The sequence below is a fragment of the Lissotriton helveticus genome, chromosome 4_1 (assembly GCF_964261635.1).
Source record: "Lissotriton helveticus chromosome 4_1, aLisHel1.1, whole genome shotgun sequence".
Lineage (NCBI taxonomy): Eukaryota > Metazoa > Chordata > Amphibia > Caudata > Salamandridae > Lissotriton > Lissotriton helveticus.
This window is the reverse complement of record NC_136063.1, coordinates 1,163,408,457-1,163,427,878: the sequence shown is the minus strand read 5'-3', so window position 1 is coordinate 1,163,427,878 and position 19,422 is coordinate 1,163,408,457. Positions and strand designations below refer to the sequence as shown.

Below are 19,422 nucleotides of genomic sequence, written 5' to 3'. Positions count from 1 at the left end.
CGTTACCATCTCTACTCTATGGTGTGCTGTGCTGGGCCGCTGAGGTGCTTTTTTCGTCTGTTATCATAGTGGCTCCCCTCTGTCTCCTCGGAAGTGGTTGCAGGCTGTGTCTGGTGGTGGGAGCTGTCGGCGCTGCATGCATATGTGGACCATACACCCCAATTTTGGACCTTGAGGTGCTCCGTGCTCTTTTGAGTGTACAACACTGACTGGTAACTGTTGATCTGTACCTGGGGGTTCCCTCGCCTTTCCCTACAAATTGCGGTGAGAACTACTGTGAACTGTGTGTGTTTAATCATGGGTAAACCGGACTCTAAGCAGCCAAAGCTCTCATTTGACACTGCAGCTTCTAGGAGGGGCGCTCGCTTGGTGCAGGAGGCGGGAAGCTCGCGATCCCCCCCCCCACCGGCCGCTGATGCTAGCCTGCAACCCAGCACCCCGGATTTCCAACAGATGATGCAGGAAATGCGGCAAGGCTTCGCCACCATTGTGGATAAAGTGGACAAATCATCCTCGCGCATGGACGCAGTGGTGCAAAAACTTGATGTCCATGAGGAACGCCTGACTACGGCGGAGCAGCGCATCTCGGACCATGACGACACTGCGGCCACCCATACCACTCAGTTGGCAAGGATGGACAATATCCTAAGAGTCATCGCCGCTAAGAATGAGGAGTTGGAGGCGAGAAGTCGGAGCAATAACATACGCGTGGTAGGCGTGCCGGAGACGACAAATGTGGGGAAGATGGAGACGTATGTGGAAAGACTACTGGCTGGTGCAATTGGAGCGGAAGCATTCTCCACGCAATTTATTGTGGAGCGTGCACACCGATCCCTTGGGCCGCGGCCGGCCACAGGCGCGGCACCGCGTCCTATCATTGCGCGCCTCCTGAACTATCGGGATCGGGATGCGGCTCTACGTGCGGCTCGCACTACCCGCTCGCTCTCCTTTGAGGGTGTCAATTTCACTATATATCCGGATTTCACTCCAATGGTATAGGAGCAGAGACGCAAATTCCTGGCGGTCAAGAAAAAACTTAGAGAACTGCAAGTGGACTACGCTTTGTTGTACCCTGCGAAACTGAGGGTGACTCATCAGGCGAAGCAGACTTTCTTCACGAATCCGCAACTGGCTGAGGACTTTGTGAAGCGCCTCCGGAGGGAGCGGGCGGATGCTGGTCGGCAGGACGAGGAGAGACAGGATGGCCACCGCTTGGCGGGAGAGGAGGAGGACAGCTGAATGGGTTTCTAGTGGCAGGACGGCTGTGGTGCACGCTTTGCACTGTCACTTGTGGTGATGCCATTGATGGCTGGGAGTTTCTTCTTTTTTCCCCCGGGCTTGTACTGTTGAGGGCAGATGTGTGGATCACCGGTCTGATTCGTGAGTCTGCTATTTGAGGTTGGCATGGGAGCGATGGTTGATGGTAATACGTTGCTCCGGGCAACCACTCCCGCACTGCTCCTGAGTTGGTCCTTCGCCCTCCGGCTGGAGGGTCGACTTAGCGTGCGGGGGTGGTACTGTGCACCTCTGGTATGCACCCCACCGGGAATACCCCACCATTATTGAGTTTCTTTGTACGACTGATCTTCTGGATGGATGGTTGGATGAATGTTGTGAGGGGGGGGTGGAAGTGGGTCCTGACAGTTCGGGGTTGGTCAGGTGGGCGGGGGGAGGGGGGACTGCACTAGCAGTTTATCTTTCACTGGTTGATTGTGCTGGACGCACGTTGTTCTTGGGATGTGTCGCGTGCCTGTTGCACGGTTGTTCTTTGTATTGGGGAGAGGGGGGGTTGGTTCTGTGGAGGGAAGACAGCGAGGATGTATGTGGTGTGCGGTATGCGGAGGGGATGGTACTTGCAGCGGGATCGCTCCACTGTCTTGACTCGGGGACCCTGACTGCTGCAGAGTTGCATCGTGCACTTTTGAGAGAATGGGATGGTGCACTGCTTGCGTATGCCCTGTTGCACCTTGATCACGGGTGATGTCGATTGATGCTGTGGATAAGATATCGATCTTGTCTTGGAATGTGCGTGGGCTTAATGATGCCAGGAAATGTCGGAATGTACTACACTATTTGGATAGACATGCAATACAAATAGCTTTCCTGCAGGAAACGCATCTGCGGCGGGAGCCTGCTCCTACGTTTGGAGGGAGGTGGGCTGCAGTGAGGAAATTTGCATCGTACTCCTCGTATGCTCGTGGGGCTGTTATACTTATCAAGAAGTCGCTCTCCTTTCGAGAGTTGGGGTCACATGTGGACCCTGAAGGGAGGTATGTGTTATTGTGGGGGAGGCTTGGGCAGGTCACTGTGCTCTTTGTGAATTGTTATGCACCTAACATTGATACACCTGCTTTTTTTCTTACACTTTGGGGTCATGTTCTTGCTGTGGAAGCCTCACATATTGTATGGGGGGGATTTCAATTTAGCGGTTCAGGCTCTGGAGGACAGATCGGAGGGGAGTCCTCAGTACAATACACAAGCCAGGGATGTCTTGCGGGGTATTGTGGAGGAAGCAGGCCTGATTGATAGCTGGAGGTATGCTCACCCGACGGATAGAGAGGGCACACACTTCACTGCACAGGCTCGCTCCTGGGCGAGACTGGACTATGTCTTCCTCTCCAGAGGACTGGTAGCAGGGTTGCGGGAGGTGATACACCTAGCCAGAACGTACTCTGATCATTGCCCGGTTAAAATTGTGTTTTCGGTCCCCGGGCTGCACAGGCCGCGGCCGCCCTGGAGGCTCTTCCCCTCTGCCTTATTGGATCCCGTTTTTAAGGCGGAACTTGGCGAGGAGGTGGAAGCTTTCTTTCCAAGGAATAAAGGATCTGTAGATAGTGTGGAGGTGATATGGGAGGCATTTAAGGTTACGATTCGGGGGGTCACTATCTCTAAGAGCTGTGGGGTGCTTAAGTCTATTGTTCGGACTCTCGCGGGTTTAGAGGCTGACTTACGACAGCTGGAACGCAGACTGCAGGCTGGTTCTGATCCCGACCTCATGTGTTAGTTTAGGGGTAAGCTTTCAGAGTACGAGGAGGAGGCTGCCAGGGAGGCTAAACACAGGGGGAAATACTGGACGGCGAGGAGATACTGCGAGGGTGAGAGGCCTGGGAAGGTGCTTGCTGCACTCACGAGACATCAGAGGTATAGTTCGGATGTGTTGGAACTGGTCTTGCCGGATGGCACGCGTTGTAGAGACACAAAGGAGATTCAGGAGACATTTATCCACCACTACGCCCACTTGTACTCTACTCAGCAATCGGGAGATGTGCGATATGGGGGATTCCTTGATGATTTGGCGCTCTGCTGGCTATCAGACGATCACAGGGCGTTCCTGGGTAGGCCCCTTGAGGAGGAGGAGATTAGAGCCGCCATCATGTCTCTGAACAACGGGAAAGCTACGGGGCTGGACGGCCTTCCCGCCGAATTTTATAAATGTTATGTAGATATTATGGCTCCAGTTCTCCGTGAGGTCTTTGAGGAGTCCCTTGATGTGGGGAAATTGCCGGGGTCTATGAGGGAAGTTGCTATCACCTCGTTACTCAAACTGGGTAAGGACCCCCTGGACGTGGGATCCTATCGGCCTCTTTCATTGCTTAACTGTGATGTCAAGATTCTGGCGAAAGTGTTGGCGGCGCGGCTTTCGGAGCTCATGCCTGTTATTGTCTTGCCTGATCAATCCGGGTTCGTGCCTGGTCGGGCGACGTCTCATAATCTTCGAACACTTTTTTCCCTAATCCCGACTATAGCTCCGGAGCTCCCGGTAGCCGCCGTTTTCTTGGACGCTACGAAGGCGTTTGATTCCGTGGAGTGGGGTTACCTGATCGATGTCTTATGCAGAATGGGGTTTCCTCGGATCTTTATCTCGTGGGTCAAATTGCTGTACACTGACCCGGTGGCGAGGGTGGTCGTGAACGGTGTGCTCTCCCCCCGGTTTCCTATCACAAGGGGAACCAGGCAAGGATGTCCCCTCTCTCCCCTCCTGTTTGCCATTGCCATAGAGCCTCTTTCCTGTCGGATTCGCCAACTGCACCAACAGAGTGCGTTTAATTGTTTTCAGCGCCCAGTGGGAATCTCTCTGTATGCGGATGATGTCACACTTTATGTGAAAGATCCGCAGGCGAATCTTAACGCACTTTTGCGAGAGCTTGTCGCCTTTGGAGGTGTCTCTGGGATACATATCAATTGGCAGAAATCCCAATTCTTCCCGCTCACTGCAGCAGTTCATCGCTTTCCGTTGGACTACCCTCTGGAGTGGTGTGATTCGGAGCTGCGATATCTTGGTGTTGTGGTCTCTCTGAGCAAAGAGGAGACCATTAGGCTTAACTATGGCGTCGCTATCACTAAACTGGCGGATAACATCACGAGATGGATGTCTTTGCCGCTGTCCATGGCGGGCAGGGCGTCACTGATAAAAATGGTGATCTTACCCCATTTTTTGTATCTTTTTCAGAATATTCCATATCACCCTGGAGCGTATTTTTTTAAACGTCTCCGCTCGGAGCTGATTCGTCTGTTCTGGGGGGGTAAACAGCCGAGAGTGGCGTGGGCTACCTTAACGTTGCCCTATGTCGATGGAGGATTTGATGTTCCTGACTTTGAACTTTATTATTTGAGCGCTCAAACACACTATGCATACCACTGGATGCGTCCCACACCGTTTATGCCACAGATTGCGGCTGAACAATGGGTCGCCCATCCTCTCCCATTGGAAGGCATGGTACTGGGCAATGTGGGCGATGTGGATACACACCAGACGACGGTGACGTGCACAGTGGCTGCTTGGAAACGGGTGGCGAAGCTACTGGGTCTTTCGTTCCTCTACTCACCTGCACTGCCCCTAGCATATCATCCTGCTCTGTCCCTATTGCAGGAAACAGGGTTCCAGCGCCTGTGCAGGCGTCTTGGGACGCTTACGTGGGGGAGCCTTTTTCGCGAGGGCACCTTTCGTACCCGTGAACAGTTTTTTGGCGGTGTGCTTTGTTCCCCCTTGGAGATGTTTTATTATGTCCGCCTGCGACAAGGCCTGCGGACCTTACTGCCTGAGTTCCCTAAGGAGCCGGACGTGACCTTACCGCTCCACGTTCTGTTAGTCTCCGATGGGCGTCATTTGGTTTCTAAGCTGTATGGCGCCATTAGACGGCAACGAGTTACGCCGGCTAGTCGGGTACGGGAACAATGGAACGCTGAGCTTGGGATTACCATCTCTGACGAACAATGGGCGTACTGTTGTGGCGTGACTGCCAATATCTCCTCTAGTTGCCGTTTGAAAATCATACACTACAAGTTCATACAAAGGTTTTACTACACCCCAGCCAGGAAACTTAGATTTCGGTTGTCGGAGGACGATAGATGTGCCCGTTGCCGGGCAGCAGGTGCCGATTTCCTGCACCTGGCATGGGAGTGTGCGGCCATCTCGGAGTACTGGGTGCAGGTCCATGCTGCTCTTCAGACTATGACCGAGGATGGGGTATTGTTCGACCCCGTGGTCCTCCTCTTGGGGTACACTAAGGAGGTGCCAGCACTCCACCGTAGATTTGTGGACGTGGCCTTATTGTTGGCCAAACGACGAGTGGCTTGCTGTTGGGGACGGGGCAGAGTGCCACAGTTCAAGGACTGGTTGGGTGATATCATTTACTGTCAGGACCAGTACAACGTATATGCGGAAATGATGCCCGTGCGCTGTAGGCCTAGGGATTTTTGGAGCCCGTTGCAGGTGTACCTCCTTACTAGGGCGGTGCAGGACTCTGAATCTGGAAGTGAGGATCGGGTTGGGGTTGGTTAGTGATACGATGTTTGTTGGACCACGCTAGCACCTACCGGACACCATATTCCGCTGTGGGTGGTGATGTTTCTTTACTCTATTGCTATGCTGATTGTGTAAGTCACACTGTGCTGTCCCTGTGGGCGGTATGGTGGACCAATGACTGCTTTCTTGTGGTGGTGGGGGGGTCCCTCATCTGACCAGATGTTGAATGGTGGTTTGGCGTCCACTGGGTTGCTGTTTTTCTTCCTTCATTACCGAGTATGAGCTACGGGTCTGTACCCCTGCACTCTCCAACTGTACTGTGCGGATGCGTTGCACGCAGTTCGATTGCAGATGTCATGTGTTTTTCCATTGATGTCTACACTGTACTATGCCTTGACATGAAGCCTGGATCTTTCAAGTCTATTGCTGCATTGCACTATCTCTGACTATTTGTATGGTTTGTGAATGTACCACTGCTATCTCTTGCTTGTCTTCAAATAAAGGTTTTAAAAAATAAAATAAAAAAATAAATAAATTTACGGTTGATTGACTATTGGAAAAATCAAAGATCCAATTTTGTGTTTTATTTTGTCTTAACTAAACTTCTATAATATTTTGTAGAGTATTTAGCTATTTTGGGAAGCAACTGAACAAACTGTGCCGACACCTGTTATCTATCAACTGCTTAAAATACAAATCCATATATATGAGTCAGAGCATAGTGGGGCTCACAGGTCATTTTACTGGTTTCCATTGGTGTCCCTGGTACTTCTCTTGTGACCTTTGGTTCACAAATACAAGGAGCATCAGCAGGGTCAAAGGTTAGATAGAGATTAGAGTCCATTTCCCTGTGTTGGTTGTATCTCTTGTCAATCACCCAGCAAATAAACAACACATAGCACCCTCTAGTTTGAAGTTGAAGGATAGAGGCAGGGACCAGGCTAAAGAGAACTATTGTTGCTCCATGTCAGCAGAGGCTGACAGAGGGACCTACCTCAGTTCCTGAAACCTTGTAAATGTGCAGCTTTTTTCACATTCCCTACCATCAAAAAGGTGATGAATTAGCTGCTTGAAAATATTCTACCCATTAGTTTCCATGCTTGGTCTGTTCTCCAATGCATCCTTTTTTGCTTGGTGTTCGCTCACAGGGACCAACCATAGACAAATTAGTCTTTCTCCTCCGCTAACAGAAATTAAGAAAAACATTCAGTGAGGGATGGGATGCATGAATTAATGTTAACTATAGTTAGTGGGGCCTTGTGTCTTAGTGGATAATGGAGTCAATGAAGGGGCCTGTGTTTGACCTCATGGTCACACATTCAAATACAGGTGGGTCCACTCAGCTTTTCATCCTTCTGAGGTTGATAACATGAGAACCCTTGAGATGGGTAATAATGAATATTTATCATTCAGCACCGAGATTCCCAAGGGTGAACGTGCACTTTACAAATACACCTTATGTTAATTGTTGTTGGGCCATTTTCCTGTCTATCATTTAACTGCTTGCTCTGCCATTACAAGCAAAGTCCAACATTAAGGAAATCAGCTTTGGTCCTAATCGAAAAGGAACAGTACTTCCCCAACTGGAGAAGAAAAGTATGCAAAAGTTTTTTTTGTTTTTTAACGTCTACATCATAAGCTGGGGTGCTTATTTTCTTTAGCCAAAAAGAGTACAACAGAACAAACAACGCTTTATTTATTGATTATAAAAAAAATCAATTACAATTAAAAATAGCTACACAATATGATTCACAAACTTGCTTTGCAACAGCTGCAAACACAGACCCTTTACAAAAAATATGCCTTTAACAAATCATTCTAGGTCTGTGCTCGCAATGTCTGGAAATCGAATTCGACTGCTATGTGCTTCTTCTCCTCTTTATGTTTTCAGAAGAGGAATTCTTTAACACTTCTTCCCTGTTTTATCTCACTAGTAGTAGGACTTTGGCATATATTAATAAAGGAACGTTTTATCATAATCCCTCTTGAGATGTCATTGTGAACGGTTCTACCAGCGGTGTAGCGAGGGAGCGCGTGTGTGTGTGGGGGGGGGGAGGGGGCGGGGGCGCGTGGCGTCCCGCCCCAGGCAATACGAGTTTTGGGTGCGCAGCCTCCCCCCGAACTTACATTCGGACAACGTGGGCAGGAAACTTGGGGGCACCACAGGTGTCAAAAGGCCTAGTTACGCCACTGTGTCCCATGTATAAAGGTGCGGTTGACATGATTTATAAATGTAAAATGTTTTTACAATGTACAAAATGCATCTTTCAAGTTGAAAATGCATTTCTGACTTGTAAAATAAGTTTACTGGCTAATACTGAATTGCAATTAGTAGACCAATGGTTTGCAACCACAATTACAGTTACAGACCATTGACCAGTTACCTCAAAGGAGGTGGGAAACTGGTTGGCAAAGGAGAAGGAGGGCCGTTGGTAACCATATCCCCTTTGAGAATTCTGTCTGCGGACTTAGGGGAACCCTGGACCACAGTTTGCTTCCCTCCATGACTTACCAAATGGGACACTTTTTCTTGTTTTAAATCAGCACCTGTGCCTTTGAAGAATTCACACACAAAGATGGCGGTCTGTTGTTCCTTGCAAGCCACCACCCCTATGTTTGTACCCCATGACAAGGGATCACCAACAGCAACCTGCCTAATTAATATTCATTAAGACAGTCATTCTGCGACACCCTCGGACTCTAACTTTGTGATGTGTTCTATTAGTACAAATGTCTCATTGCAAAATCAGAGGCAGGTTGCAAAAATAATGCCCTGTTCTTGCGACCTCTCTCTCTTCTTACATCTGGCTTTTACATATGTAAACGAATGTTTAAATAACTTTTTTTTAACAAGATGTACATTTCACTTGGTTTGTGCTACTAAACCTTGGTCTTCACTATTTTACCAATGCTTATGAGTACCTGACCAATAGAAAGTCTCTTTTGTAAACTCTCTAGTGATGCTGGGTCTAGGGCATGCAAATTATAAACGTTCAATTAATAAATATATGAATTATTCAAATATTTCATGAGCACTTCAAGGGCATATTCCCTTTCCTAAATCTTAAAGGAGCAAATTATTTGATGCAAATTTGTGTTGCAGATGAATAGGAAGCAATCTTTAAAAAGTGTATTGCCATTATATTCCTATACTCTGGGCTACACAAGTGTTCCTTCAATGTTTTTACGGATGTATAACTAGGCACAAATGTAGCCTGTCAAGCATCTGTAGCTTCTGCAATATACGAAGCACTTTTACCTCACATCACCAGAATGAAAACAAATCATACCATATATGTGCTTTTTCCTAGCAAAACATCTCCTTATCAAAGTGTAATCTTTTTTTCAAATCATGGATTTGAGTCCGTGTTAGATTTGCAAGATTCAGATTTGGCATGTGTCAAAACAATGAAAACTTTGAGTGAGTCTTAAGTTCTGCCGACCTTTACACGACATTCTTTCGAAATCACTCTTTACCTATTTAACCAATAACGCAGCTTTAAGGAAAAGATCTGCTAAATTGAAGGCCTCCCACAAAAGAGCACGCTTTTAGTTTATGAAACCATTTTTAGCACTGGTCAGTTTTGAAACTGTACATTGAACACACACAGGTTTCAGGACTTTAGAGCAAATGGAATGGGAAAACACGACATGTAAGGCACCAGAACTGTGTGATTACATAAGACGCTAGGAGAAACCAGTATCAATTGAGGATAATTGGAAGACAGAAGGCTGGTCATGCAAGGGTTTACATTTGGAATTACTCATTTTGACCTAAATGGCAAGACGAGTACTGCAGTGCCTGTCAAGGTTTGATGTGGCCATATGATGGCAATCTTCAGTATCTGACAGTGAATATGTATTTTTGGGGTTCCTCTAGGTTTTTTGGACCCATTACTGTGAAACCCCAATACATGCTTCTTCAGGTATGCCTGCGAAAGCTACTGATGGGTATTATTGGCAGCCATTTTGCTGTGGGCGTTGGGTTTTGGAATTAATGGTTTAGAGTTAACAACATCTATGCGTCCATAAAAAGGGGCAGATCTACAAGAGAGTGCCGCAACGCGGCACCGCAAGACCTTTGCTGCGCCACGCTGCAGCACTTTCAGAGCACAGGAATGCAACATATGTTGCATTCCTGTGCTCTCCCCAGCGCTGGCGCAGAAACAGCTGCCATGCGCCAGCGCAGGCACCCTTGCACCATGGTGCAAGGATGCCTGCACCATGGGGAGATTGCTTTTGTGAAAGAAGGGGCCCCTTCCTGCACAAAAGCAATCACTGCAGGCATTTTCCTTTTTCAATCCAGTACGCATTGAAAGAGAAAAAAACGAGGAGAAATGAAAACATTTCTCCTTGTTTCGCTTGGCTACGCCACCCCTAGGGTGGTGCAGCAAACTGACGCATTTCCAGGATTACGATTTCTCGTAAATCTGGAAATGCATCAGTGGACATGGGTGTTGCGTGAGAACACCCACAGCAACACCCATGTCCCGTCACTAACACACAAAGTGCTGCGTGAACAGGGGCGATATTTACAAGCACAGGTTAAGTCATGCAGGGTGATTTTACCTGTGCTTCTAAATATCCCTTAGCAGGCTGTGCCACTGGTGCGTCACGCAACCTGATGCACTGGCGGCGCATGGGGCTTGTAAATCTGCCCCTGAATATTTAGTATGTGGCGATTTAGTTTTATATTCATCTCTGAAAAATGTTCCTAAACACCTGGTGAAGTAATAGTATACAAATGAGGTTCCGCTCCTCCCTGTGAATTGCTATGCACTCTTTTGATGTTGGCAACACTTTAGCAGATAATTACCTGGGAAATATCAGACCTTGAAGTATAACCGTCCTTTGAAAAAGTTTTTCTAGACGCCAGGCTATAACATTCGTTCTAAGAGCAGCAAGTGAATCATTCGATCAGGGATTTTCTACAATCATAATTATTTGATTTCTGCCACAATCTATTGGATAGTGTAAGATTGCAGTTCTAGGCTGATATATGGAGACACTTGCAATCAGGACAATCCCTTCAACCCATAGCATTTGTCCAATCCTGGTATGGCCATTTTAAGTCTTGGCTCAGGGCTATCAGGATAGGGACAGGTAGATGATTTTTGTGCCAAAACAGTCTAAATGTAGATCTGTGTAGCTGTAGATGTCTTTTCGTTTGGATTTTTGATTTTCTCTATTTGAGTGCATGGGCTACTACCTGATTGTGTTTACTTTTCACTTTGGCTTTAGTTGTTTAAGTTCTGCCAGCTCTTTCCTAATTATTTCCTGCAGTTGTAAAACATCCACATTTTAGACCATCACTTTTATCACGGTCGTTTTATGCTTTTTTACGAAACATTTGTTATTCTTGATGTACCTCGTATATTTCACATTTTCTTTGTTCCATTAGAGAGTTGAACGGTTTCATTGGATGCATTTACTCCTTGAATCATTTCCACCTGTCTATTAAAAGGAGACTTCATTTTGAAGCTCTGGATTTGCAACATTGTATATTACCAGCATTGGGACAGATTGGACATCCGGGTTCATGCCAACATATTTTGGTGGAAATCTCTATAAAGTTCCCTATGTTAAGATGACAATTTCCTGCTTTCTTCCAATAAGGATCTTATAAATGGTTTGATATGTCCATGGAAGGTTTAAAGCGAAGCAGCTGATTAATGGGGTACTGGACAATGGGAATTCAGATGTGTGGACCTCCTGGTCATTTGAAATTGCCCTCAGTACAGTAGGCTCTAGGGCTGCAGGGATTTGTTACCTGGTGGGATCAAGAGTGTATCTCCTTTGCACAAGGAACTCATTCAGTAAAGTTGTTTTCTTACAGGCCTTGATTGATACTTGTTGAACATGTACCTCCATCCCAACAGTTACAACTCAGTAATTCTGTGGCCGCCTTCAGGTGGTATCAGGGACCTGCATTGTGCAGATTGTTGGTTTTGCTTGTTTAGTTTCTTATTTTTATCACTAGTAAACATTTTCTGTTTGGCTTCTTGTTGGCGATTCATCTTTCTTGATGTAGAAGAAGTGGTAGAAGTTGACGTTGGAGGCTGATTGCAACCAGTCTCAATGGTTCCTTTGTTTCCTATGGTTTCCTTTGAAGTCTTGGAAGTCACAGGAGCCTTTCTGTGATATGGTTATGCATATTAACTGCCAGACAGAGGAGTGAGTGTGCATTCATTGCACAGCTGTTAATCAACTTCAGGACTTTTTGTGCAGTCCATTACCCCTGTCTGCTGAAGCACCAATGTATACAAGTTCCTAACATTCCGGTGTCAAAAAGAGGGAAGGGGTAAAATAATGAGTATGGCATGGAATCACTGTCGTATAAGTTAGTGTTTTTTTGTGTGAATTCCAGGCACTCTCTTGACTTTGAGGGCTAACTCTGACTTCAGCTTATACTAATATCGTTTAGAACTTTTCTATATGCCCTTTGGCAGTAAATGACACACCAGTGGGAAAGTGTTCAAACCACATTCTGTGCTTGAGCATAGGTACACAATGGAAGGTTGAACACTTTTGAAGTGCGAAATGAATCTTTCTGCAGCCCATGCACTCACTCACACTTCCCCATGTGAGTGCATGAACTGCGGATAGTGAATGCACGGAAATACCAAATGGTCGCCCACATGGCTGTCCAAGTTATTGTACCTGTGGCCCCAGAAACATGCAGCATCAAGTGCATTCATTCTTTGGGTTTTCGTACCTACTATGCCTGCAGTGTATAGGCACACTCTGTCCTTCATCTTTTTGCAGGTGGAAAGAGGGGATCTGAGATTCTTCATATCCTGTTTTCATGAAAATCATTCTAACCCGCTAACTCAAGCTTGCATTTTTAGGTTCTCACGCTCTTCTCTGTTCACTCGTCTCCTAGTTCTTCTTGCTGTTATTACCATGGTGTCATTGGTGAAAAAAATGGGCCCTTTATTTACACTGATTGCTCACAGTCTTAATGTCAATTCATTCTGTTCGGGTTTGAGCAACTCCCTGATGCATGGACAGTCTAGCCTCTCTTTTCTTGCCTTCATGAACACTCACCACAACTGTGCTGCGTTTCCTGTTTCTACCTCCTGATGCTGCATGCATGCTAGATGCATGAAAAGTTGTCACTGGGCAGAGGAATCCACTGATAGCAACCCTCATCTTATGAACCATGATAATTCTACTTACTGTGCATTGCCAGGTGCTCAGCTACCAAATTCACATGGCAAGTCAGCCCCTTCCATCACACCTCTACCTTAACCAAAGAATTTGCCTTTGACAATACTGCAATGCCCAGCCGTCCACTATCTGACCCTGCGATATTGTGGTATTCTACACGGACCCCTCTAATTATGCAATAGGAAGCATGCTTTTATACGCTCAATCACCATCATGATTGATTTATTCCATGATTTATGACTTCTGCATTTACTGTGATACTTAGGTGAGATGGCAACAGTCTATGCCATGTCATCATGCACTTATAAACATGCATTTAACCAAAATATAACACTCAATGATAGCATTCAAAAAACAGGATCTATACTCCAGTCCATTGCTAGATGCAACAACTTGTTCACAGTTAACTTGAATATGAGGTTAATAATTCCACTGCAACAAATGTTTTGAAAAGGAGCACGGCAATACAAATTTTAAACTGTGAGGCATAATATAGAGGAACGGAACAGATCATCTCATTATTCAACGCAAACACCAAATTAAGCCAGATGCAGCCTCTTAAAGCCTTTAAATTTGTAAATATTTTGAATTTGTATCCCAATGAGGCCCGATTGTCAAATTTCTCCCAATCTAAAGTAAATATTTGTAGAACGAGGGAAATGTGTTTATAAGACCCACATGTTCATTATATGAGTTTATACACATTTATTGCAGTGCCAGATTCCCTTGTGATAACCTAAACAGCCAAACAAATTAACCTATTAGACATTGTCTGAGATTCTCAATAGTGAGGAAAATTACCATAGCTTTTTTTGGGCTAGGAAACAGGAAGGGACAGCAGGGTCGATTCAGGATCCCCCTGGTCCCATTCTACTATGCTCTTTCTGGCATACGAGCCAGTGAATTTGGGAATGCATACGGAGTGCATTGCACAGGCCTTTCAAGATCAGTTGCATGAGATCTTTTTAAGGGCTTGTCCAAATATTTTTTTAAAAAATATTTGGTTCTGCTGTACATTGCCAGTTACATATGAACCAGCAGATATGGAGAAATCCAATCCAAGGTGTGCAGTCCAAGAGACCACCATAGAAGTCAGTATCCATTGGCCCCCTAGCTCTCCAGAGCCATAATCACTTTTTATACTCTTTTTGCGATTAGTTTAGCTGAGATCAGTTCAAAACAGTCCTGTATTGTCAGCCTTACCAACAACCTGCATAAAGGACCCATAAAAGTAGAGCTCAAGGTGCTTGGGGTCAAAAAGGCGACAATGGTTTTATGTGATGCTTAGCTATGGGAATTTATAGGTTTGACACACTTAGAACTGGCATAGAATTTGTTCCAAAGAAAATGACCAATTTCCCTATGTCTACTATAAAATATTTGAGGGCTGAATTGAGGATGAGTGCATCTCTTGTAGCTTTGTTTTCTGTGAAGTTTTCGTGAAGCGTTGCATTGAATTATATCAACAAAGTTTGCAGAACCTATTGTCACAGGACATAGTGAGGTAGCTCCCTTGGGTTACACATATATGAAAACATGTGTTTGGATTGGTCTTGGTGCTCTGTGATCAAGCCCTAATAATATTAGTTTTCCCCAGTTGCTTTGGTTAATGAAAAAAGCAGAGACAGGGTTAGATATCTTGAACTAAATTAAATACTTTCAATAAAGTCCAAAAAGAAGATTGAGGTACTTATACTTAAAGTTGCCTCTTCAAACGTTTACTGGAAATCGGAACATAAACACATTGAATTTTGATCTTTAACCCCTTTAGAGCTTGTAAATAAACCTCCCCAGTGCTGCGCTGTCCATTGGAACTAGTGCTGAATGGACGTCCAACGGTCGTGCGCAGCACTGGGGAGGTAGTGGCCGTGACGACCGTTGGCCGACGGCAGCAATTAAGGGGTTAAGTCATTGCTTTTGGAAACGGAGGTTCTTACTAGGAATGATACATTTGCTTGATGTAAAATGGTACTTTTTTCAGGATCCAATTCTGTTGGTTCTGTTTACATGGTGTATTTGGCAAATGTGGTAGAAAGGGGTTGACAACCATAGTGCCTTTTCTCTTTGAACCTTATGTATAAAGTTATCTTTCTGTGTGTTATCATATGTATTTTGACTGATTTAATTATATTGCATTATGAATATGTGAATACTGAGTTATGTTTTTTCTAATCCTCCTCTGCTTTAAGGGTATATTTTATCTGAAATAAACAAGTGTTTATAATGATATCAACATAACTACATTAGTACTTCATTTTCACGTCCATCTTTATGTAGTTTAATCATCAATATAAGGTTGCTGGTCAATGCACCTTATATTGAAAAGTGTAAAATTATGGTTACCTTGCTGTGTAGAGCCTACTTTCCCTAGCTATAGATTTGCACATTTATTCATCTATTGTAGTTTCTGTTCTGCGCATTGCTTTCTTTTCAAAAATAATATGATTTAACATTTATAACCTCCCTACAATATGTCAAACTATGACAGAGAGATTTGAGTAAAAGATCTGTAATTGACAATCTTTATGTTCTTAGCGTAATGTTATGTGCCTAGGCCTCTTGCACATATGTCTACATCTTTGCAATATGTAACCTGCATCTTAAACGTGTTTCCAGTCCTCTGGGTCCAGAAACTGTGGCAGAAATCATAGTGTGGGTGAGATATAATTTCTTTCATTCTTCACAGATTCCAAGAAACATTTTTGCACAATTAGACTCAGCTGGATATCATATGTTTAACATATTGCTAGAGCCATCAGTAAAATGTCATCACATTCATGCATGCCTATTTGTTATATATGTCAAACATTTAAAGTTTCAATTTTTATTTCTTGTTTTGATGCTATTATCAATTTTTCATTCTTTTTTTTACTATATATGGTTTTGCACAAAATGTAAAGAATATATTGCACGCATAATTAAAATGCAAATAATATGTTGCACACACAATTAAAATAATAAACATATACATGAATTTGATTCGAATAATGCACAAGTACATTGAGATCAAATAATTCCAAGGTAAATACTAATACGTCATCTTTTTATCTTCATCAAGCAAGTAAAATAAACTGTGAAATTCTGCCTAGGCAGTCTACAAGCACACGAAGAAACAGAAATGAAGAGTAAAGAAGACCATTCCTAAAACAATAGAGGTACAAAAACGTGTTTTTCAAAGTGCTGCATTGTTGAATATAATGTTCATGACTTTGGAACTTATTACACATTTGCGCTGTATGAAAGAGATTGGCTTTCCTGTGTGCAGCAAAATCGTCCTTGACTTTCCATCAAATCTGCTCTTTACAAGTGAACTATCAAAAGACATTGCTCGAATTCTATCATACAGCTTAATAGTTCAATCCGTTTTGTATCGACTATACACATAAGGCGTTTCCCTATTATATGCAACACTTGGCTATCTTAGTCAGTAAATTGAATCAAATATAAACATCCATGTGAATTTCCAGGATATGTACTAAGATTAAAAACATCTACTAGTTAGTAGTTTTGAGCCAAATCTGATAACATTGAATCGTCAGTAAATGCAGAAACGAGTGGGAAAATCTAGAGTTTGATTTGTCACAGTGTAGTCTGTTCACTATACAAAAAGAAAGAGCACCATTGATGTGGAAAATTACAGAGAGAATGAGGTTATTAAATGAATACTGTAGTTCAAACCACATGCTATCAAGCTAGACATCCATAAAAAATCTATCTATTGAATTTTTCCTGGTGATATAATTTATCCTCCTGTCGCCTTTATGCCAAAATATACGCATTATATTAAATCTTTTCAAAATCAGTGTAGATTTTTTTTATAATGACTACTTACCAACTGGTGACATTTCAGGAACAGTTGCAACATAAGGACCATCCAAGAATTTGGGCTCATTATCGTTAATGTCCTGCACCTTGATAATGAATTCCGATTCTGGCTCCACTGGCTTCCCAGATTCTATTGCTACAGCCTGAGCACGGAGGGTGTAGAATGGCTTTTCTTCTCGGTCAAGGCTCTTAATGGCATGAATATCTCCTGTGGTGTCGTCAATGGTGAAAATGGTGCCAGCTCCATCGCCTAGCAGGGTATATTTAACAGTGCCAATTCCCTTGTCCAAATCAGAATGAAGCTGTTTGACAAGAAAAAAGACAAAATCCAGGAATTTACTTGAGATGATGAAAGAGGTCACAGTTTAATACAGAAGACAAGCAACTTTGTATACTCTTGTATACACCCGGCCCCCAAACATCAAACAAAATAAATTATTGTACAATGTAAGTTTTATGCACAGGGAATCACAGTCCAGTCTATCAAGAATTCGAAGGCCATTTTACAATTTCCTCTATAAAAATTTGCATCAGAGAAATGAGGAATCTCAAGTCAAGGCTTTTCTGCATTGGTCTATGAGGAGTGGATCTATGCAAAATTTCAGGATAGCCGCTAAGCTATAAAAACATTTTCCATTTGGAAACATTGCATGTAAATGTATTCCACATGGATATCTTTATAAAGTCTGCAGTGATCCTGAAAGTTCGGCATACATCAAGCTCTTGTAGAGCAGCTTTGGACACCACTGTTGTCAGTGCACTCATTCAACAACAAATATTTATACACAAGGATTAGTTCTGCTCCTTTGAATAGTGCACAGCCATTCAGATATTCTTCAATATACAAGACAGTCCATAAACCTTTAAAGCAGTCTAAACTCAGAATCAAAGCAAAGGGAAAATCTGTCTATTTTAAAAGTTTCACTGTGAAGCACTTTCAAGCATAGAAGATGCATTGAAATACCATTAAGTGTCTATGTATGTGAGAGACTTATTCATGGCTTTCTTATTTTATTTCCTTCAGCTTATCCGTGTCGTATCGAATATTTTAATGCAAAGATACCGTTAGACAATATCAAATGCAATGTCTGCCATTTAAAGGACACTTTTACACTAATGGTTAATGGATGTTTTTTTCAATATATTCTTGACTACTATTTATGACTTTTCTCACTCATGAGCCCTGTACAGCGGTATAGTCCATTTATGGACTCGTTTCTTACAAACCTCATAAAACCCAACACTATTTTGATGGTGTATATGTTTCTTTCATTCTTCACATTACCCTCGCCTGCTTTCCCAGCTGGTGGTGTATCCGTCCATTTTCCAATGGCTGTGTAACCTTTTCCGAGTGCTTGTGTCTCACACTTCCAGTGAATGAGTCATGTATCTCACTGTTCCAGTGCCTGTACTTCTTTTTCCTTATATGTGTGTCCAGGAGTACCTCTTCCAGGACCCCTGTCTAAGGGACTGATTATGACTTTTGGTGGTGCAGGTTGCACACCACTGCCTCACCCACACCACCAAGAGGAGGCATGGCAGTCATGTGACAGCACTGTTAAAAGGCTCATTGTAAGCCTTAAACAGCACCTTCGTAGGCCCGCCAGTGCATGTTTGTGGATGGGAAGGAATGCATCATGTTGTGCATTCCTTCCCACGCAGGAAATGGGGATGCAAAATTACAGGGGGGGCACAACATTTGCCCCCCCTGCATGCACCCTTGTGCAGAGGAGCAAGAGGGACCCTTTCCCCAGAAAAGTTATAATATGCTTGCCAGGGTCTCAGGGCACCACCAAGCATATTTCGGCCCTCAGACTGCTGCAGGACCATCAGGGAATGAGGATGCCTGGGGTTTGCGGCGGTACAATGGCAATCCTACTGATAAAGTCCTAATAGGGCAGTCGGACCGCAAGTGTGGCTGTGGCTGGAGCATCACGGCTCGCGAGTCTGGAAGTCTGAGTACTGCCAGACTCATAATCATTCCCTAACTGTCCAAACCTACATGTCTCTGTACCTTTCTGCGTGTCCATATTCATAATTCCCTGTTTCCATACATGACTCACTGTAACATTGCTTGCTTGTGAATGGCACACTGTGTAGCAGATTTGGTGTCTCCCTGCTCCATTTTTCCTCTTCCTCCGTCCCATTGTCGGGTCTAACTGAAGTATGTCCATTTCTCCCTCCACAAACCTTTATTTTTTTCTGACTCTTCAAGTTTCCCTTTCTCTATGACCATGGCCTTGTCTCTCTGTCCAAGTGTCTAAATCCCTGTCTCTCTCGATTCTTTGTCTGAATATGTATTTTCCTGCCCCTTTGCCCTTTTTGTTCTGTTCTCATATTTGTGTCTCCTTTTCCCAATCTCTCCTTATCCAGGTGTCTATGTTTCCCTGCCCTTGTGTCTATTTATCCTGCCAGGTCTGTGTCTTCTTGTTCCATTGTCGTTAACTTCTGTGCATGTATCCATATTCTTGTCTCCTTGTCCAACTATTCATATCTAAATCTTGCAGTTTGAGTCCGTGCCTCAATGCATTTGACTATGTTTAAATGGTTGACACTTTCTGCATAGTGTCTTTATCCTAAATGTACAATCATCTATGGAGCTTGATGGGCCGATTTGACGGTATTGATGTGTGCATATCATCCAGCACCACCAGTAACAGTCTTAGAAATAACAGGTGTTC

The 19,422-nt window shown here is 44.1% G+C and overlaps 1 protein-coding gene across 1 annotated transcript in view; it reads right to left on the bottom strand.

Moving 5' to 3' along the window:
• The window catches only part of CDH12 (cadherin 12), a 1,332,533-nt gene that overhangs the window by 849,329 nt on the left and 463,782 nt on the right, over positions 1–19,422 (bottom strand). The window contains exon 3 of the mRNA XM_078687751.1: positions 16,749–17,043. Coding sequence (XP_078543877.1) covers positions 16,749–17,043 — 295 coding nt within the window. The remainder of the gene's footprint in view (positions 1–16,748; positions 17,044–19,422) is intronic.